The sequence below is a fragment of the Trachypithecus francoisi genome, unplaced genomic scaffold, assembly GCF_009764315.1.
Source record: "Trachypithecus francoisi isolate TF-2019V2 unplaced genomic scaffold, Tfra_2.0 Lachesis_group12, whole genome shotgun sequence".
Classification (NCBI taxonomy): domain Eukaryota; kingdom Metazoa; phylum Chordata; class Mammalia; order Primates; family Cercopithecidae; genus Trachypithecus; species Trachypithecus francoisi.
This window is the reverse complement of record NW_022681457.1, coordinates 9,170,985-9,192,435: the sequence shown is the minus strand read 5'-3', so window position 1 is coordinate 9,192,435 and position 21,451 is coordinate 9,170,985. Positions and strand designations below refer to the sequence as shown.

Below are 21,451 nucleotides of genomic sequence, written 5' to 3'. Positions count from 1 at the left end.
TTACATAGTTATTTTAAGAAATGGAAATGACGTACAAATATAGCATCAAAAGTAAAGTCCCACTTTTCTCCCTCTTCCGCCCGAATCTCTCCCAGCATTGACAATGCATAACCACTTGCCAAGCGTTCTTCTCCGGACTGCATCCGTTTAGTCTACTAAGAGGCAGCTCAGTGTTCCCAAGGAGACAGATGTCTAGCTTTGCTCTTTCTGTCTGTGTGATGCTGGAGAATCTGTGCCCCTCTGGGCTCCCGTCTCCATCTGTAAAACAAGGGCATCAGACAAGATCGGCGGTTCGCATGTGAATGTGCATAAGAGTCTCTCGAGACCCTTGTGGCTAACGGGGAGTCCAAGACGCCCCAACCCTGGAGATTCTGATTCAGCAGGTCTCAGGCACCAGGAATCTGCATTTTGATGGGGGTGGTTCTCGCGGCATGCCTAGGAAACACTGAAGGAGAACATCCCTGAGGCCTTTCTCAGCTGCAATTTTCAAGAATTACCTTTTTTATTTTTATGTATTTATTTTTTTGAAATGGAGTCTCACTCTGTCACCCAGGCTGGAGTGCAGTGGCACGATCTTGGCTCACTGCAACCTCCACCTCCCGGGTTCAAGTGATTCACCTGCCTCAGCCTCCCGAGTACCTGGGACTACAGGCGCCCGCCATCACGCCCGGCTAGTCTTGTATTTATAGTAAAGATGGGGTTTCACCATGTTAGCTAGGACGGTCTCGATCTCCTGACCTCACGATCCACCCACCTCAGCCTCCCAAAATGCTAGGATTACAGGCGTGAGCCGCCGCACCAGCCTGGATTACCTTTAAAAAAAAAAAAAAACTATGGCCACACCTATAATCCCAGCACTTTGGGAGGCTGAGGCAGGCAGATGACTTGAGCCCAGAAGTTTGAGACCAGTCTGGGCAACATGGCAAAACCCCGTCTCTACAAAACTGGGCAGGCACAGTGGCACATGCCTGCACACTCAGCTACCTGGGAGGCTGAGATGGGAGGATCACTTAAGCCCAGGAGGTAAAGGCTGCAGTGAGCCAAGATCATGCCACTCTACTCTAGCCTGAGCAACAGAGCAAGACCCTCTCTCTCAAAAAACAAAAATTGCCAACCAGCTGCAGTGGCTCACGCCTGTAATCCCAGCACGTTGGAGGCTGAGGCAGGTGAATCACTCACTTGAGGCTAGGAATTCGACAACAGCCTGGCCAACATGGTGAAACCTTGTCTTGTCTCTACTAAAAATACAAAAATTAGCTGGTCGTGGTGGTACATGCCTGTAATCCCAGCTACTTGGGAGGCTGAGGCAGGAGAATCACTTGAACCCGGGAGGCAGAGGTTGCAGTGAGCCAAGATCACACCAGCCTGGGCGACACAGTGAGACTCTGTCTCGTAAATGAATAAATAAATAGTGCTAAAATACACAAAACATGATATTTGCCCTCTTAACCTTTTTTTTTTTTTGAGACGGAATTTAATTCTTGTTGCCTAGGCTGGAGTGCAGTGGCGTGATCTCAGCTCACTGCAACCTCTGCCTCCTGCGTTCAAGCAATTATCCTGTCTCAGCCTCCCAGGTAGCTGGGATTATAGGTGTCTGCCACCATGCCCAGCTAATTTTTGTATTTTTAGTAGAGGTGGGGTTTCTCCATGTTGGTCAGACTGGTCTTGAACTCCTGACCTCAGTTAATCCATCCGCCTTGGCCTCCCAAAGTGCAGGGATTACAGGCGTGAGCCACCACACCCAGCCTCCTCTTAACCGTTTTTTTTTTTTCTTTTTCTTGAGATGGAATCTCGCTCTGTCACTAGGCTGGAGTGCAATGGCACGATCTCAGCTCACTACAACATCTGACCCCCTGGTTCAAGCGATTCTCCTGCCTCAGCCTCCTGAGTAGCTGGGATTACAGGCACACGCCACCACTCCTGGCTCATTTTTGTATATTTTTTTTCTGTTTTGTTTTGTTTCGTTTTTTGAGACAGTCTCGCTCTGTCACCCAGGCTGGAGTGCAGTGACACGTTCTGGGCTCACTGCAAGCTCAGCCTCACAGGTTCATGCCATTCTCCTGCCTGAACCTCCTGAGTAGCTGCGACTAGAGGCGCCCGCCACCACCACGCCCAGCTTAATTGTTTGTACTTTTAGTAAAGACGGGATTTCACCATGTTAGCTAGGATGGTCTAGATCTCCTGACCTCGTGATCCGCCCTCATTGGCCTCCCACAGTGCTGGGATTACAGGTGTGAGCCACCGCACCCAGCCTTCATTTTTGTATTTTTAATAGAGACAAGGTTTCACCACGTTGGTAAGGCTGGTCTTGAATTCCTGACCTCAGGTGATCCACCTGCCTCGGCCTCCTAAAGTGCTGGGAATACAGGCATGAGCCACTGCGCCAGGCCTCCTCTTACCCATTTTTAAGTGTGCTGCTGAGGACAGTACATTTACACTGATGTGCCTTCAATCTTCAGAACTCTGCATCTTGCAAAACAAACTGGATACCCATTAAACAATTCCCTATTTTCCCCTTTCCTCTCAATGACAACCTTCTTTAATTAAAAATTTTTGAGTGGCCAGGTGCGTTGGCTCACGCCTGTAATCCCAGCACTTTGGGAGGCCAAGGTGGGCGGATCACCTGAGGTCAGGAGACCAGCCTGGCCAACATGGTAAAACCCCATCTCTACCAAAAATACAAAAATTAGCCGGGCATGGTGGCCCACGCCTGTAATCCCAGTTACTCGGGAGACTGAGGCAGGAGAATCGCTGGAACCTGGGAGGTGAAGATTGTAGTGAGCTGAGATCGCACCACTGCACTCCAGCCTGGGCGACAGAGTGAGACTCTGTCTCAAATAAATAAATAAAATAAAATAATAAAATAAAATACATTTTAAAATAAAATAGTGTGAGATGACTGAATATACCAGAGCCAGCACTGAACAGATGAAAGACAACAGTTTAGGCCAGGCACGGTGGCTCGCGCCTGTAATCCCAGCACTTTGGGAGACCAAGGCAGGTGGATCATGAGGTCAGGAGTTCAAGACCAGCCTGGCCAACATGGTGAAACGCCGTCTCTACTAAAAAATCCAAAAATTAGCTGGGTGCGGTGGCGGGCGCCTGTAATCCCAGCTACTCAGGAGGCTGAGGCAGGAGAATTGCTTGAACCCGGGAGGCGGAGTTTGCAGTGAGCTGAGACCACGCTGCCGCATTCCAGCCTGGGTGATAGAGCAAGACTCTGCCTCAAAAAAAAAAAAAAGAAAGACAACAGTTTATTAGTCACACAGACTCACAGGGAAGGTGTCCCCGTATGCCAGGAGGGTCACACAGGGTATTGCACTTGGGAACATTATGAAGCGACGGGGACTGTGGGGGGCGGGCTGTGTAGTAACAAGAGGGTGGGGTGCCTCCTGGCTCCTTCAAGAGGATGTTCTTGGCTTTCATGAATCATTTCATGGACTAGCAACCAGCAGGGAGGTGAAAACTTGTCAGAGTGAGGACCAGATGGGGTGCCGCTGGCTCAGCTGATGGGAGAACTCGCCAGGGGAAGTCGTTCTCATGGAGTAGGGAATATACCAGGTGAGAGCATAGGAACCACCCTTAGGACTTTGAGGGCCTTCTGAGGACCAACGATGCCAAGGAAGGACTCGACGTGTAGAATCTTATGATGTATCCAGACAAAGACCTTTTTGGGGCTGGGCATGATGGCCCATACCAGTGTTTCCAACACTGTGAGAGGCCAAGGTTGAAGGACTGCTTGAGGCCAGGAGTTCCAGACCAGCCTGGGTAACATATTGAGACCTAATCTCTACCAAAAGAAAAAAAAAAAAAATTAAAATATTTTTAAGAGACAGAGTCGCCAGGCGCAGTGGCTCACACATAATCCCAGCACTTTGGGAGGCCGAGGTGGGTGGATCACGAGGTTAGGAGTTCGAGACCAGCCTGACCCACATGGTGAAACCCCATCTCTACTAAAAATACAAAAAAATACAAAATAAATTATCCGGGCATGGTGACGCATGCCTGTAGTCCCAGCTGCTCAGGAGGCTGAGGCAGGAGAATCACTTGAACCCAGGAGGCAGAAGTTGCAGTGAGCCAAGATCGTGCCACTACACTCCAGCCTGGGTAATAGAGCTAGACTCCGTCTCGAAAAAAAAAAAGATAATGGATGAGATGTGGCCTAGAGCTGACAAGGGAGGAGTCCAGACTGACTCCGAACTTCCCAAAAAGATTGATTGGGCCCGGGTGCAGTGGCTCACGCCTGTAATCCCAGCACTTTGGGAAGCCAAGGCAGGTGGATCATGAGGTCAGGAGTTCAAGACCAGCCTGGCCAACATAGTGAAACCCCATCTCTACTAAAAATACAAAAATTAGCCTGGGCGTGGTGGCTCACACCTTTAATCCCAGCACTTTGGGAGGCCGAGGTGGGCAGATCATGAGGTCAGCAGATCAAGACCATCCTGGCTAACATGGTGAAACCCTATCTCTACTAAAAATACAAAAAATTAGCCGGGTGTGGTGGTGGGCGCCTGTAGTCGCAGCTACTCAGGAGGCTGAGACAGGAGAATGGCCTCAAATCTGCCTTGAGCTCCGGGAGCTCAAGCTCCGGGAGGCGGAGCTTGCAGTGAGCCGAGATGGCGCCACTGCACTCCAGCCTGGGCAACAGAGCAAGACTCTGTCTCAAAAATAAAATAAAATAAAATAAAAAATACAAAAACTAGCCAGGCATTGTGGTGCACAACTGTAATCCCAGCTACTCGGGAGGCTGAGGCAGGAGAATCGCTTGAATCCAGGAGGTGGAGGTTGTGGTGAGCCAAGATCGTACCACTGCACTCCGGCCTGGGCAACAGAGCAAGACTCTGTCTCAAAAAAAAAAAAGACTGATTGGATGGATGGAGGTGCCAATGACCATGAGGGGGACCTAGGAAGGAGGGTGGGCTACAAGGAACAAGGGATGAGCTGTTTCCCACACACGGCCTATGCAGTGACTACAGAACATTCTGGGGTGTGGATGAGCAGGGAGTTATGCAGGCATTTTGACATAATCGCAGCTCATAGGATGCAGTGCTACTAGCTAGATGTGTACTAGTTCATCTTGCACAATTTCTTTTCCAGATACCCCACCTGGTGGCCCGTCCTCACTTGGGAACCAGTCAACATGCCTTCTGGAAATCTCTCCTGTCACTCCAAGAAAAGGTGAGCCTCAAGCCATATACCTACATGTATTCATCTACATAGAGCAGAAGACCCCATGGAGTGTAGGCCAGGCACAAATGCATGATTGAGGAATTCATGGGGTATGCCCATGAATCATGCGCCCATCAAAGGGGCAGTTTCCTCCTATGTTTCAACTCATCAACCTTTCCATGTCCACATTTTGTGCTGACACTTGTCACCTCATGGCTGAAAGATGGCTACCAAGCCATCTCATACAAGCAAGGACAACAAGGGAGGCTAAAAGGCCAGGTATGGTGGCTCACGCCTGTAATCCAAGCACTTTGGGAGGCCAAGGCAGGCAGATCACCTGAGGTCAGGAGTTCAAGACCAGCCTGGAAAACATGACAAAACTCTGTCTCTACTAAAAATACAAAATTAGCCAGGTGTGGTGGAGCACATCTGTAGTCCCAGCTATTCAGAGGGTGAGGCAGGAGAATCACTTGAACCTGGAAGGCGGAGGTTGCAGGTCAAGTTGAAGGTGGAAGTCTCGCTCCATTGCCCAGGCTGGAGTGCAGTGGTGCGATCTCGGCTCACTGCAACCTCCACCTCCTGGGTTCAAGCAATTCTCCCGTCTCAGCCTCCCAAGTAGCCGGGACTACAGGCACACACCTTCTTTGAGCCAGATGAGGAGCGCTTTACCTCATGAACTCATCAGAGGTTGCTGATGAGTCCTCTGCAAAACTTTCATTCCTCTCCCCTAGATCCTCAGGAAGCCTACAGAGACTATGTCCGCAGGAAATTCCGGCTCATGGAAGACCGCAACGCGCGCCTAGGGGAATGTGTCAACCTCAGCCACCGGTACACCCGGCTCCTGCTGGTGAAGGAGCACTCAAACCCCATGCAGGCCCAGCAGCAGCTTCTGGACATAGGCCGGGGAAACGCGAGGACCGTGGGACACCAGGCCAGCCCCATTGAAATAGAGACCCTCTTTGAACCAGACGAGGAGCGCCCCGAGCCACCGCGCACTGTGGTCATGCAAGGCGTGGCAGGGATAGGCAAGTCCATGCTGGCACACAAGGTGATGCTGGACTGGGCGGACGGGAAGCTCTTCCAGGGCAGATTTGATTATCTCTTCTACATCAACTGCAGGGAGATGAACCAGAGTGACACGGAATACAGCATGAAAGACCTCATCTCTGGCTGCTGGCCCGAGCCCAGCGCGCCTCTCCAGGAGCTCCTCCGAGTTCCCGAGCGCCTCCTTCTCATCATCGACGGCTTCGATGAGCTCAAGCCTTCTTTCCACAATCCTCAGGGACCCTGGTGCCTCTGCTGGGAGGAGAAGCTGCCCATGGAGCTGCTTCTTAACAGCTTAATTCGGAAGAAGCTGCTCCCTGAGCTATCTTTGCTCGTCACCACGCGGCCCACGGCTTTGGAGAAGCTCCACCGTCTGCTGGAGCACCCCAGGCACGTGGAGATCCTGGGCTTCTCTGAGGCAGAAAGGAAGGAGTACTTCTACAAGTATTTCCACAACACAGAGCAGGCGGGCCAAGTCTTCAATTATGTGAGGGACAACGAGCCTCTCTTCACCATGTGCTTCGTCCCCCTGGTGTGCTGGGTGGTGTGTACCTGCCTCCAGCAGCAGCTGGAGGGTGGGGGGCTGTTGAGACAGACACCCAGGACCACCACTGCGGTGTATATGCTCTACCTGCTCAGTGTGACGCAACCCAAGCTCAGGACCTCACGCCTCCAGCCCCCACCCAACCAGAGAGGGTTGTGCTCCTTGGCGGCAGATGGGCTCTGGAATCAGAAAATCCTATTTGAGGAGCAGGACCTTCGGAAGCATGGCCTAGATGGGGCGGATGTCTCTGCCTTCCTCAACATGAACATCTTCCAGAAGGACATTAACTGTGAGAGGTACTACAGCTTCATCCACTTGAGTTTCCAGGAATTCTTTGCAGCTATGTACTATATCCTGGATGACGGGGAGTGTGGGGCAGGCCCAGACCAGGACGTGATCAGGCTGTTGACCGAGTACGCATTTTCTGAAAGGAGCTTCCTGGCACTCACCATCCGCTTCCTGTTTGGACTCCTGAACGAGGAGACCAGGAGCTACCTGGAGAACAGTCTATGCTGGAAGGTATCGCCGCATATCAAGAGGGAACTGTTGCAGTGGATCCGAAGCAAAGCTCAGAGCGATGGCTCCACCCTGCAGCAGGGCTCCTTGGAGTTCTTCAGCTGCTTGTACGAGATCCAGGAGGAGGAGTTTATCCAGCAGGCCCTGAGCCACTTCCAGGTAATCGTGGTCAGCAACATCGCCACCAAGATGGAGCACATGGTCTGCTCCTTCTGTGTGAAGAACTGCAGGAGCGCCCAGGTGCTGCACTTGTATGGCGCCACCTACAGCGCGGACGGGGAAGACTGGGCGAGGTGCTCCGCAGGAGCACACACACTGCTGGTGCAGCTGTAAGTATCCCTGGGGCTGCTCAGATTCATGCCTTTTTTTTTTTTTTTTTTTTCTCTGTTGCCCAGGCTGGAGTGCACTGGCGTAACCTCAGCTCACTGCAACCTCCGTCTCCCGGGTTCAAGAGATTCTCCGTTTCAGCCTCCCAAGTAGCTGGGACTACAGGTGCCACCATGCCTGGCTAATTTGTGTATTTTTAGTAGAGACAGGGTTTTACCATATTGGCCAGGGTGGTCTTGATCTCTTGACCTCATGATCTGCCCACCTTGGCCTCCCAAAGTGCTGGGATTACAGGCATGAGCCACTGCACCCGGCCCACGCTTTTTGTTGTTGTTGTTTTAACAAACTGTCTCTCGGTGTCCTAGGCTGGAGTGCAGTGGCGCGATCTCAGCTCACTGTAGCCTCTGCCTCCCGGGTTCAAGCGATTCTCCTGCCTCAGCCTCCTGAGTAGTTGGGGTTACAGGTGCCCATCACCATGCCGGGATAATTTTTGTATTTTTAGTGGAGACAGGGTTTCACCATGTTAGCCAGGCTGGTCTTGAACTCCTGACCTCAAGTGATCCACCCGCCTTGGTCTTGAGGTTCATGCCCTTAACCAGTGCCTGTCAGCTAGGGGTGATTTTGCTCTGACATTTGGCCATGTCTGGAGACATGTTTTTTGGTGGTCACAACTGGGAAGCAGGTAACACTACTGACATCTAGTGGGTAAAGGCCAGGAATGCTGCAAACATCCTGCAGTACACAGGACAGTCCCTCTGGCCCCAAAGTGTCAATAGTGCCACAGCAGAGACTAAACAACACCCATTGGGACTAAATTGAGGTTATCTGGGAGAATTTTTTCAGTCAACAAATATTACTAAGTCCCTTTTTCTTGACAGAGTCTGGCTCTGTCACCAAGGCTGAAGTGCAGTGGCACGATCTCAGCTCACTGCAACCTCCTCCTTGCATGTCTCAGCCTCCCAAGTAGCCGGGACCACAGGAGTGCGCCACCACACCCAGCTAATTTTTGTATTTTTAGTAGAGACGGGGTATCACCGTGTTGGCCAGGCTGGTCTTGAATTCTTGGCCTCAGCCTCCCAAAATGCTGGGATTATAGGTGTGAGCCACCACACCCAGCCTCTACGTCCCTTTTATCTGTGGACCCAACACTGTTCTGTAGACAGAAGACTGTGTGACTAAGCCAATGCTCCCAAGAGAGCACACATCCTAATGAGAATGGAGACAGATAATAAAGAAACAAGTAAACCAACTAATTAATGATTAGGAGTTTCAGACAGAGTCAGGTGCAGCCTGGACAACATAATGAGATCCCCATCTCCAAAAATATAAATTAGCTGGGCATGATGGTGCACACCTGTAGCCCCAGCTTCTCAGGAGGCTGAGGCGAGAGGATTGCTTAAGCCTAGGAGGTCAAGCCTGCAGTGAGCCATGATCTCACCATGCACTCCAGCCTAGACAACAGGGCAAGGCCTTCAAAAAAAAGTTAAAACATAGCATGCTTTGGCTGGACGTGGTGGCTCACGCCTGTAATCCCAGCACTTTGGGAGGTTGAGGCGGGTGGATCACCTGAGGTCAGGAGTACGAGATCAGCCTGGCCAACACAGTGAAACCCCATCTCTACTAAAAATACAAAATTACCTGGGCGTGGTGGCTCATGCCTGTAATCCCAGCTACTCTGGAGGCTGAGGCAGGAGAATCGCTTGAACCCAGGAGGCGGAGGTTGCGGTGAGCTGAGATGGCGCCATTGCACCCCAGCCTGGCCAACAAGAGGGAAACTCCGTCTCAAAAAAAAAAAAAACATAGCATGCTTCATAAATGGTAAAATGACATGCAAAGGCCATCGTTGTCAAGCACCCAGTAACACCAGAGAGTGGCCTGTCTTTCCTTCAAGCAGACCAGAGAGGACCGTTCTGCCGGACGCCTACAGTGAACATCTGGCAGCGGCCCTATGCACCAATCCAAACCTGACAGAGCTGGCTCTGTACCGGAAAGCTCTGGGCAGCCGGGGGGTGAAGCTTCTCTGTCAAGGACTCAGACACCCCAGCTGCAAACTTCAGAACCTGAGGTGAGTGCAGGCTGGTCTGGGGGTTTCAGGTGGTCCCCACCGTGGCCTCTCATGGGGCTCGGTCACAAAGGTTCTATCACGGCATGGTGTATGCATTGGCTACGGCTGCCATCAAAAAGTGCCATAAAGCTGGGTGCGGTGGTTCACGCCTGTAATCTCAGCATGTTGATAGGTCAAGGTGGGCAGATCACTTGAGGTCAGGAGTTTGAGACCAGCCTGGCCAACATGGCAAAATGCCATCTCTACAAAAAATACAAAAATTAGGAGGGCTGTCATCCCAGCTGCTTGGGAGGCTGAGGCGGGAGAATCACTTGAACCTGGGAGGCAGAGGTTGCAGTGAGCCGGGATCGTGCCACAGCACTCCAGCCTGGGTGATATGGTGAGACTCCGTCTCAGGGTAAGAAAAAAAAAAAAAGTGCCAAAGACTGGGTGGCTTCACCCCATAAATGTATTTTCTCAAGGCAGGTTGTGGGGGTGCTAGAAGTCCAAGACCAAGCTGTGGGCAGGTTAAGTTCTTCTGAGGCCTCTGTCCTGGGTCTGCAGATCACTGCCTTCTGTCTTCACGTGGTCATCCTGCTGTGTGGGTCTCCATATTTTTTATTTTTACTTTTTTTTTTTTTTTAATTTTTGAGACACTGATATGCTCTGTCACCCAGGCTGGAGTGCAGTGGCACAATCATGGCTCACTGCAACCCCAAACTTTTGGACTCAAGTGATCCTCTTGCCCCAGCATCACGATAGCTGGGAAAACAAGCGTGTGCAACCACACCCAGCTAATTTTTTTTTTTTTTTTTTTTTTTTTTTTTTTTTTGAGACGGAGTCTCACTCTGTCGCCCAGGCTGGAGGGCAGTGGCCGGATCTCAGCTCACTGCAAGCTCCGCCTCCCGGGTTCACGCCATTCTCCTGCCTCAGCCTCCCGAGTAGCTGGGACTACAGGCGCCCACCACCTCGCCCGGCTAGTTTTTTGTAGTTTTTAGTAGAGACGGGGTTTCACAGTGTTAGCCAGGATGGTCTCGATCTCCTGACCTCGTGATCCGCCCGTCTCGGCCTCCCAAAGTGCTGGGATTACAGGCTTGAGCCACCGCGCCCGGCCACGACCTTGAATTTCTTTAAGGGCAACCTTTGTGAGTGTATTTGACTACAAAGCAACAAAACATTTTATATTATTCTTGTTGCTTTCCATGACAGGTAAAATTTATCATATACAATATGATATTTTGAAATAAACATATTGGCCAGGTGTGATGGCTCACACTTTCCCAGCACTCTCCCAGCACTTTGGGAGGCCGAGGTGGTAGGATCACTTGAGCCCAAGAGTTCAACACCAGCCTGGCCAACATGGAGAAACCCCATCCCGTCTCTACTAAAAAATACAAAAATTAGTCAGGCGTGGTGCTGGGCACCTGTAATCCCAGGTGCTTGGGAGGCAGAGGCAGGGGAATTGCTTGAATCCAGGAGGTGGAGATTGCAGTGAGCTAAGATCACACCACTGCACTCCAGCCTGGGGAACAAGAGTGAGACTCTGCCTCAAAAAATATATATAAAATATATTAAAAATAAACTCTCTCAGCTAAAAGATAAATATTTTTTCTTTTTCTTTTTTTTTTTTTTTTTTTTTTGGAGACGGTGTCTTGCTCTTGTCTCCCAGGCTGGAGTGCAATGGCACGATCTCAGCTCACTGCAACATCCGCCTCCCAGGTTCAAGCGATTCTCCTGCCTCAGCCTCCTGAGTAGCTGGAATTACAGGTACCCGCCACCACACTCGACTAATTTTTTGTATTTCTTTAGTAGAGACAGGGTTTTGCCATGTTGGCCAGGCTGGTCTTGAACTCCTGACCTCAGGTGATCCACCCTGTTCAGCTTCCCAAAATGCTGGGATTACAGGTGTGAGGCACCGCGCCTGGCGATAAACTCTTAAAAAAAAAAATAGCTGGATGTGGTGGTGTGCACCTGTAGACCCAGCTACTCAGGACACTGACGTGGGAGGTTGCTTGAGCCCAGAAGGTTTAGGCCCCAGTGAGTCATGATGGCGCCACTGCCCTCCAGCCTGGAAAACAGAGTGAAATGCCATCACACACGGTGGCTCACACCTGTAATCCCAGCACTTCCGGAGGCCAAGGCGGGTGGATCACCTGAGGTCGGGAGTTCGAGACCAGCCTGGCCAACACGGTGAAACCCCATCTCTACTAAAAATACAAAAATTAGCCAGGCGTGGTGGCACACTAAAAATACAAAAATTAGCCAGGCGTGGTGGCACACGACTGTAATCCCAGCTACTCAGGAGGCCAAGGCAGGAAAATCGCTTCAACCCAGGAGGCAGAGGTTATGGTGAGCCGAGATCGTGCCACTGCACTCCAGCCTGGGTGGCAGAGCGACTCTGTCTCAGGGGAAAAAAAAAAAAAAAAAAGCAAAAGAAAATAATCCACAAAACTGGCGCAAAGGAAATGACCAGCTCCTTCCTCCTCTTTTCCACCCCAGGCTGAAGAGGTGCCGCATCTCCAGCTCAGCCTGTGAGGACCTCTCTGCAGCTCTCATAGCCAATAGGAATTTAACAAGGATGGATCTCAGTGGCAATGGTGTTGGATTCCCAGGCATGATGCTGCTTTGTGAGGGCCTGCGGCATCCCCAATGCAGGCTGCAGATGCTTGAGTGAGTCTCTATTCCCGGGAGCAACTTCTTCAGCTCATTGTCTCCTGGGGCATGAAATACCGCACAATGCTGGTAATCCTCAAATCTCCACCTTTAAATCAGGGCTGGCCCTTAACCCCATGACCTAAGACCCTGGCCCTGGACTCTAGGCTCTTTAGAGGACCTCCTTCTGCCCTCCTCTGACTCCATACTCAATTCCACATGAGGAAGAGTCCCTGGGGCCATCCCCCACCTTTTCTTTTTCTCCCGGGAGATGAGGTCTTGCTATGTCGCCCAGGCTTTTGTGCAGTGGCGGGATCTCAGCTCACTGCAACGTCCACCTCCTGGGTTCAAGTGATTCTCCTGCCTCAGCCTCCCAAGTAGCTGAGATTACAGGCACCCACCACCATACCCAGCTAACATTTTTGTATTTTTAATAGAGATGGGTTTTCCCCATGTTGACCAGGCTGGTCTTAAACTCCTGACCTCAAATAATCCACCAATATTAGCTTCCCCAAGTGCTGGAATTACAGGCGTGAGCCACTGCACCCGACCTACAATTTTTTTTTTTTTTTAATCAGCCAGGTATAGGCCAGGAGGAGTGGTTCACGCCTGTAATCCCAGCACTTTGGGAGGCCAAAGTGGGCAGATCACCTGAGGTCAGGAGCTCGAGACCAGCCTGGCCAACATGGTGAAACCCCATCTCTACTAAAAATGCACAAATTAGCTGGGTGTGGTGGCGGGCACCTGTAGTCCAGCCTGTAATCCCAGCTACTCGAGAGACTGAGGTATGAGAATCACTTGAACCCAGGAGGTGGAGGTTGCAGTGAGAAAAGATCACGCCACTGTACTCCAGCCTGGGTGACAGAGCGAGACTCCACCTCAAAAACAAAACAAAACAAAACAAAAAAAATTAGGCAGGTATAGTGGTGCACACATGTATTCCAGTTACTCAGGAGGCTGAGGCAGGAGGATCACATGAGCCCGGAGGTCAAGGCTTCACTGAGTTGATATCACGCCGCTGAACTTCACCCTGGGTGACAGAGCAAGAACCTTTTCCTAAATAATAAGATAAACAGGCTGGGGCATGAGTGATCAGGACACAGAAAAGCAAGATGGCGTCCCCCTTCAACCTCTCTTTCCTCCCAAGGTTAAGGAAGTGTCAGCTGGAGTCCGGGGCTTGTCAAGAGTTGGCTTCTGTGCTCAGCACCAACCCACATCTGGTTGAGTTGGACCTGACAGGAAATGCACTGGAGGATTTGGGCCTGAGGTTACTGTGCCAGGGACTGAGGCACCCAGTCTGCAGACTACGGACTTTGTGGTGAGTTCGTCCTGGGGTCAACTATAATAAAATGGAAAATATCTTCATATTGAATGATGGTATTAAAAATGCATCCACAGGTCGGGTGCAGCAGCTCACACCTGTCATCCCAGCACTTTGGGAGGCCGAAGAGGGCAGATCATCTGAGGTCAGGAGTTTGAGACCAGCCTGGCCAACATGGCGAAACCCCGTCTCTACTAAAGAGATAAAAATTAGCCAGGTGTGGTGGCACATGCCTGTAATCACAGCTACTCAGGGGGCTGAGGCAAGAGAATCACATGAAGCTGGGAGGCAGAAGTTGCAGTGAGCCAAGATCATGCCACTGCACTCCAGCCATGGTGACAGAGTGAGACTCCATCTCAAAAAACAAAGTAGAATGGTAGCTGCCAGGGCCTAGAAGAGGAGGAAATGGGGAGTTACCATCTAACAGGAACAGAGGTTCCATTTGGGAAGATGAAGAAGTTCCAGAGATGGACCCGGCGTGGTGGCTCACACCTGTAATCCCAGCACTTTGGGAGGCCGAGGTGCGCGGATCACCTGAGGTCTGGAGTTTGAGACCAGCTTGACCAACACAGAGAAGCCCTGTCTCTACTAAAAATACAAAATTAGCTGGGTGTGGTGGTGCACGCCTGTAATCCCAGCTACTGGGGAGGCTCCTGGGATCAACCAGTCCTCCCGCCTCAGCCTCCCAAAGTGCTGGGATTACAGGTGTGAGCCACCACCATGGCACCCAGCCAGCACTTATTATTTATTTATTACTTTTTTTTTTTTTTTGAGACAGAGTCTCGCCCCGTGGCCCAGGCTGGAGTACAGTGGCTCTCCATCTCAGCTCACTGCAATCTCCACCTCCCAGGTTCAACGATTCTTGTGCCTCAGCCTCCCAAGTAGCTAGGATTACAGGTGCCTGTCACCACGCCAACCAATTGTTGTATTTTCAGTAGAGACAGGGCTTCACCATGTTGGTCAGACTGGTCTCGAACTTCTGACCTCAGGTGATTTGCCCACCTCGACCTCCCAAAGTCCTGGGATTATAGTCATGACCCACTGTGGCCGGCCTATTCTGTCCCTTTTCTTTTTTTTTTTCTCTTTAAGAAAAAGTCTCACTCTGTCACCCAGGCTAGGCTGGAGTGCAATGGCACAATCTCAGCTCACTGCAACCTTCACCTCCCAGGTTCAAGCAATTCTCCTGCCTCAGCCTCCCAAGTAGCTGGGATTACAGGCACCCACCACCATGCCCAGCTAGTTTTTTTGCATTTTTAGTAGAGATGGGGTTTCACCGTGTTGGCCAGGCTGGTCTCAAACTCCTGACCTCAGGTGATCCACCCACCTTGGCCACCCAAAGTGCTAGGATTACAGGTTTTCTATTTATTTTTAGTTTTTGAGATGGAGTCTTGCTCTGTTGCCCAGGCTGGAGTGCTGTGGCATGATCTCAGCTCACTGCAACCTCTGCCTCCTGGGTTCACGCCATTCTCCTGCCTCAGCCTCCAGAGTAGCTGAGACTACAGGCGCCCACCACCATGCCTGGCTAATTTTTTTTTTTTTTTTTGTATTTTTAGTAGAGACGGAGTTTCACCGTGTTAGCCAGAATGGTCTCAATCTCCTGACCTCGTGATCTGCCCGCCTCCCAAAGTGCTGGGATTACAGGCATGAGCCACCACGCCCGGCCGGAGTCTATTTATTTTTAATAGGCATCCTAATGGGTATGAGATGCTATCTCGTGGTTTTGATTTGTATTTCCCCAGTGATTACTGAGATGGAGCATCTTTTCAGGTGCTTGTTGGCCATTTGTACACCTTCCTTGAAGAAATGTGTATTCAAGCATTTTGCTCATTTATTTTTAGTTTTTTTATTTATTTTATTTATTAATTTATTTATTTTTGAGATGGAGTTTCACTCTTGTTGCCCAGGCTGGAGTGCAATGGCACGATCTCAGCTCACGGCAACCTCTGTCTCCCAGGTTCAAGTGATTCTCCTGCCTCAGCCTCCTGAGTAGCTGGGATGACAGGCATGTGCCACCACGCCCAGCTAATTTTTTGTATTTTTAGTAGAGACTGGGTTTCACCATGTTAGCCAGAATGGTCTTGACCTCCCAACCTCAGGTGATCCACCTGCCTCGGCCTCCCAAAGTGCTGGGATTACAGGCGTGAGCCACTGTGCCCAGTCTAATTTTGTATTTTTAGTAGAGACGGGGTTTTTTCATGTTGCTCAGGCTGGTCTTGAACTCCCGACCTCAGGTGATCCACCTGCCTCGGCCTCCCAAAGTGTTGGGATTATAGGCATGAGCCACCATGCCCGGCCCTTTTGCCCATTTTTAAATTGGGTTGTCTGAAAATGTGTTACTGTTAAGACCGGGGGCTTGGGCGCAGTGGTTCACGCCTGTAATCCCAGTCCTTTGAGAGGCTGAGGCAGGCGTGTCACCCAAGGTCAGGAGTTCGAGACCACCCTGGCTAACATGGCGAGAAACCCTGTCTCTAGTAAAAGTCCAAAAACTAGCCAGACGTGATGCCACACTCCTGTAGTCCCAGCTATTTGGGAGGCTGAGGCAGGAGAATCGCTTGAACATGGGAGGTGGAGGTTGCAGTGAGCTGACATTACACCACTGCACTCCAGCCTGGGTGGCAGAGTGAGACTCTGTCTCAAAAAAAAAAGCAAGCAAGCCTCCATAATGCTTGTTGAATTGAACTTTGTGCAGGCTGAAGATCTGCCACCTCACTGCTGCCGCCTGTGAAGAGCTGGCCTCAACTCTCAGTGTGAACCACAGCCTGAGAGAGTTGGACCTGAGCCTGAATGAGCTGGGGGACCCCGGGGTGCTGCTGCTGTGTGAGAGCCTCAGGCATCCCACGTGCAAGCTCCAGACCCTCCGGTGAGTCCCGTTTTGCTCACCACGCTAGGAGTCCCAAACCATGAACGCAGCCCTCTCACCTGGGATCACGGAGGCCAGGTTGCCTCTGCTCCTAAACTCTAGCTACTACATCAGCTTTTTTTTTTTTTTGAGACAGAGTTTCACTTTGTCACCCAGGCTGGAGAGCAGTGGCGCGATCTTGGCTCACTGCAACCTTTACCTCCCAGGTTCAAGCAATTCTTCTGCCTCGGCCTCCCAAGTAGCTGAGATTACAGGCGTCCGCCACCACACCCAGCTAGTTTTTTGTATTTTTAGTAGAGATGCGGTTTCATCATGTTAGCCAGGATGGTCTCGATCTCCTGACCTCATGATCTGCCCGCCTTGGCCTCCCAAAGTGCTGGGATTACAGGCATGAGCCACTGTACCCAGCCTACATTAGCCTTTTTAAAAGGATTTTTCTGGCCATGCACAGTGGCTGACACCTGTTAATTCCAGCACTTTGGAAGGCCAAGGTGGGAGGATCACCTGAAGTCAGGAGTTCGAGGCGGCCGGGCGCGGTGGCTCAAGCCTGTAATCCCAGCACTTTGGGAGGCCGAGACGGGCGGATCACGAGGTCAGGAGATCGAGACCATCCTGGCTAACACAGTGAAACCCCGTCTCTACTAAAAAATACAAAAAAAAACTAGCCGGGCGAGGTGGCGGGCGCCTGTAGTCCCAGCTACTCGGGAGGCTGAGGCAGGAGAATGGCGTCAACCCGGGAGGCGGAGCTTGCAGTGAGCTGAGATCCGGCCACTGCACTCCAGCCTGGGCGACAGAGCAAGACTCCGTCTCAAAAAAAAAAAAAAAAAAAAAAGGAGTTCGAGACCAGCCTGACCAACATGGTGAAACAACCTGTCTCTACTAAAAAGAGAAAATTAGCCGGGCATGGTGGTGCATGCCTATAACGCCAGCTACTCGGGAGGCTGAGGCAGGAGAATCACTGAAACACAGGAGGTGGAGGTTGTGGTGGGCTGAGATTGCGTCATTGCACTCCAGCCTGGGCAACAAGAGCAAAATTCCGTCTCAAAAAAAAAAAAAAAGGATTTTTCTGGCCATGCACAGTGGCTGACACCTGTTAATTCCAGCACTTTGGAAGGCCAAGGTGGGAGGATCACCTGAAGTCAGGAGTTCGAGGCGGCCGGGCGCGGTGGCTCAAGCCTGTAATCCCAGCACTTTGGGAGGCCGAGACGGGCGGATCACGAGGTCAGGAGATCGAGACCATCCTGGCTAACACAGTGAAACCCCGTCTCTACTAAAAAATACAAAAAAAAACTAGCCGGGCGAGGTGGCGGGCGCCTGTAGTCCCAGCTACTCGGGAGGCTGAGGCAGGAGAATGGCGTCAACCCGGGAGGCGGAGCTTGCAGTGAGCTGAGATCCGGCCACTGCACTCCAGCCTGGGCGACAGAGCAAGACTCCGTCTCAAAAAAAAAAAAAAAAAAAGGAGTTCGAGACCAGCCTGACCAACATGGTGAAACAACCTGTCTCTACTAAAAAGAGAAAATTAGCCGGGCATGGTGGTGCATGCCTATAACGCCAGCTACTCGGGAGGCTGAGGCAGGAGAATCACTGAAACACAGGAGGTGGAGGTTGTGGTGGGCTGAGATTGCGTCATTGCACTCCAGCCTGGGCAACAAGAGCAAAATTCCGTCTCAAAAAAAAAAAAAAAAGGGATTTTTCTGACACACAGCCTTTTGCACAAGCATTTCTTGTTCCCTGGTATGCCTTCTGCTCTCTGTCCCCTCTTTGCCCAGAGAAGTTCAATTTTTCTTCTGAACACTCTTTACTTTGTATTTCGAGACAGGGTCTTGCTCTGTCGCCAGTGCTGGAGTGCAGAGGTGTGATCATATCTCACTGTACCCTTGACCTCCTGGGCTGAAGCCATCCTCCCATCTCAGGCTCCTGAGTAGCTGGGACTGCAGGCACATGCCACCACACCTGGCCAATTTTTACTTTTTTTTGAGACGGAGTCTTGCTCTGTCGCCCAGGCTGGAGTGCAGTGGCGCCATCTCAGCTCACTGCAAGCTCCAACTCCCGGGTTCACGCCATTCTCCTGCCTCAGCCTCTCGAGTAGCTGGGACTACAGGTGCCCACCACCACGCCCGGCTAATTTTTGTATTTTTAGTAGACGGGGTTTCACCGTGTTGGCCAGGATGGTCTCGATCTCCTGACCTCGTGATCTGCCCGTCTCGGCCTCCCAAAGCGCTGGGATGACAGGTGTGAGCTACCGTGCTTCGCCAATTTTTACTTATTTTTTGTAGGGACATGGTCTCGATTTGTTGCCTAGGCTGGTGTCAAACTCCTGGCCTTAGGAGATCCTCTGGCTTTGGCCTCCCAAAGTGCTGGGATTACAGGTGTGACCCATTACACCCAACTGGACACCTTTTCTAATCCCTAAGATCTGGGTTCCTAGATTTATGATCCTACATGACCTCATACTTCCCCTCAGCATCATTTATTGAAATTTGAAGGCTGGGTGAGGTGGCTCATGCCTGTAGTCTCAGCACATTGGGAGGCCAAGGTGGGAGGATGGCCTGAGGTCAGGAGTTCAAGACCAGCCTGGCCAACATGGTGAAACCCTGTCTCTACTAAAAATATAAAAATTAGCCAGATGTGGTGGCAGACGCCTGATGTCCAGGTACCCAGGAGGCTTAGGCAGAAGAATTGCTTGAATCTGGGAGTCAGAGGTTGCAGTGAGCTGAGATTGTGCCACTGCACTCCAGCCTGGGCGACAGAGCGAGAGTCCATCTCAAAAATAAAAAAAATCTGTAATTCGTGTATATGTGTGTGTGGTGGCATTCCACAAGTGTAGGAGCTATGCCCACTGTATCTCCCAGTGACTAGTACAAGACGTGGGTAGAGGTGCTAAAAAATACACATTTTGTGTATTTTTTTATCAAGGCACCAGCAAAAAACAACAACAACAAAATCACACATGCGGCCGGGCGCGGTGGCTCACGCCTGTAATCCCAGCACTATGGGAGGCCAAGGTGGGAGGATGACCTGAGGTCAGGAGTTCAAGACCAGCCTGGCCAACGTGGTGAAACCCCATCTCTACTAAAAATACAAAAATTAGCCGGGCATGGTGGCGGATGCCTGATGTCCAGGTACCCAGGAGGCTGAGGCAGAAGAATTGCTTGAACCTGGAAGCCAGAGGTTGCAGTGAGCTGAGATTGTGCCACTGCACTCCAGCCTGGGCGACAGAGCGAGAGTCCATCTCAAAAATAAAAAAAATCTGTAATTCGTGTATATGTGTGTGTGGTGGCATTCCACAAGTGTAGGAGCTATGCCCACTGTATCTCCAGTGACTAGTACAAGACGTGGGTAGAGGTGCTAAAAAATACACATTTTGTGTATTTTTTTATCAAGGCACCAGCAAAAAACAACAACAACAAAATCACACATGCGGCCGGGCGCGGTGGCTCACGCCTGTAATCCCAGCACTATGGGAGGCCAAGGTGGGAGGATGACCTGAGGTCAGGAGTTCAAGACCAGCCTGGCCAACATGGTGAAACCCCATCTCTACTAAAAATACAAAAATTAGCCGGGCATGGTGGTGGATGCCTGATGTCCAGGTACCCAGGAGGCTGAGGCAGAAGAATTGCTTGAACCTGGAAGCCAGAGGTTGCAGTGAGCTGAGATTGTGCCACTGCACTCCAGCCTGGGCGACAGAGCGAGAGTCCATCTCAAAAAAAAAAAAAAAAATTGTCATTCGCGTATATGTGTGTGTGGTGGCATCCACAAGCGTAGGAGCTATGCCCACTGTATCTCCTAGTGACTAGTACAAGACGTGGGTAGAGATGCTCAAAAATACACATTTTGTGTATTTTTTTTTTATCAAGACACCAGCAAAAAACAAAAAAAAAATCACACATGCGGCTGAGCACGGTGGCTCATGCCTGTAATCCCAGCGCTTTGGGAGGCTGAAGGCAGATCACGAGGTCAAGCGATCGAGACCATCCTGGCCAACATGGTGAAACCCCATCTCTATTAAAAATACAAAAATTAGCTGGGCATGGTGGTGGGCGCCTGTAGTCGCAGCTACTCAGAAGGCTGAGGCAGGAGAATCACTAGAACACAGGAGGCGGAGGTTGCAGAGAGCCGAGATCGTGCCACTGCACTCCAGCCTGGGCGATATTGTGAGACTCTGTCTCAAAAAAAAAAAAAAAAAAATTGTAGATGGGAGGCTGAGGTGAGTGGATCACCTGAGGTCAGGAGTTTGAAACCAGCCTGACCAACATGGTGAAACTCCGCTTCTACTAAAAATACAAAAATTAGCTGGGCGTGGTGCCACCTGCCTGTAATCCCATCTACTTGGGAGACTGAGACAGGAGAATCGCTTGAGCTTGGGAGGTAGAGGTTGCAGTGAGCCGAGATTGCACCACTGCACTGCAGCCTGGGCAACAAGAGGGAAACAACATCGCAAAAAGAAAAAAAAAACTTTTTTTGTACAAACAAGTTGTCGGTTGTCCAGACTGGTCACAAACTCCTGACCTCAAAGAATCCTCCAGCCTCAGCCTCCCAAGATGCTGGGATGACAGGCATGAGCCAGGGCACCTGGCCTGATTCTTAGTTGTTTCCTTCTGTTCTTTTATTCCTCCCTTCCTCTCGTCTTCCTACTTCTGTCTTCTTTTTCGTCTCTCAAGGGTAGAGATTGAGTCTGTCCCTCTGTCTGCGACCAGCACAGGGCTTGACACAGGGTCCTCCCAGCAGATGTTGGCAGGAGGAATGCCTCCCACTCTGCCCTAGCACCCTGTCTTTGCAGGTTGGGCATCTGCCGGCTGGGCTCTGCCGCCTGTGAGGGACTTTCTGTGGTGCTCCAGGCCAACCACCACCTCCGAGAGCTGGACTTGAGTTTCAACGACCTGGGAGACTGGGGCCTGTGGTTGCTGGCTGAGGGGCTGCAACATCCCACCTGCAGACTCCAGAAACTGTGGTGAGCAATGGGGAGGGACAGGG

General features: G+C 51.0%; 1 protein-coding gene across 7 annotated transcripts in view; it reads left to right on the top strand.

Moving 5' to 3' along the window:
* The window catches only part of NLRP12 (NLR family pyrin domain containing 12), a 31,173-nt gene that overhangs the window by 5,411 nt on the left and 4,311 nt on the right, over window positions 1-21,451 (top strand). For 3 of the 7 annotated variants that reach the window (XM_033224395.1, XM_033224401.1, XM_033224399.1), the window contains exons 2-8: window positions 5,098-5,178; window positions 5,901-7,602; window positions 9,492-9,665; window positions 12,144-12,314; window positions 13,444-13,614; window positions 16,307-16,477; window positions 21,258-21,428. In XM_033224395.1, the coding sequence (XP_033080286.1) occupies window positions 5,098-5,178; window positions 5,901-7,602; window positions 9,492-9,665; window positions 12,144-12,314; window positions 13,444-13,614; window positions 16,307-16,477; window positions 21,258-21,428 (2,641 nt within the window). Of the gene's footprint in view, window positions 1-5,097; window positions 5,179-5,900; window positions 7,603-9,491; window positions 9,666-12,143; window positions 12,315-13,443; window positions 13,615-16,306; window positions 16,478-21,241; window positions 21,429-21,451 lie in introns of those variants that run through there. The other 4 variants (XM_033224396.1, XM_033224400.1, XM_033224398.1 and 1 more) reach the window with 4 other exon arrangements.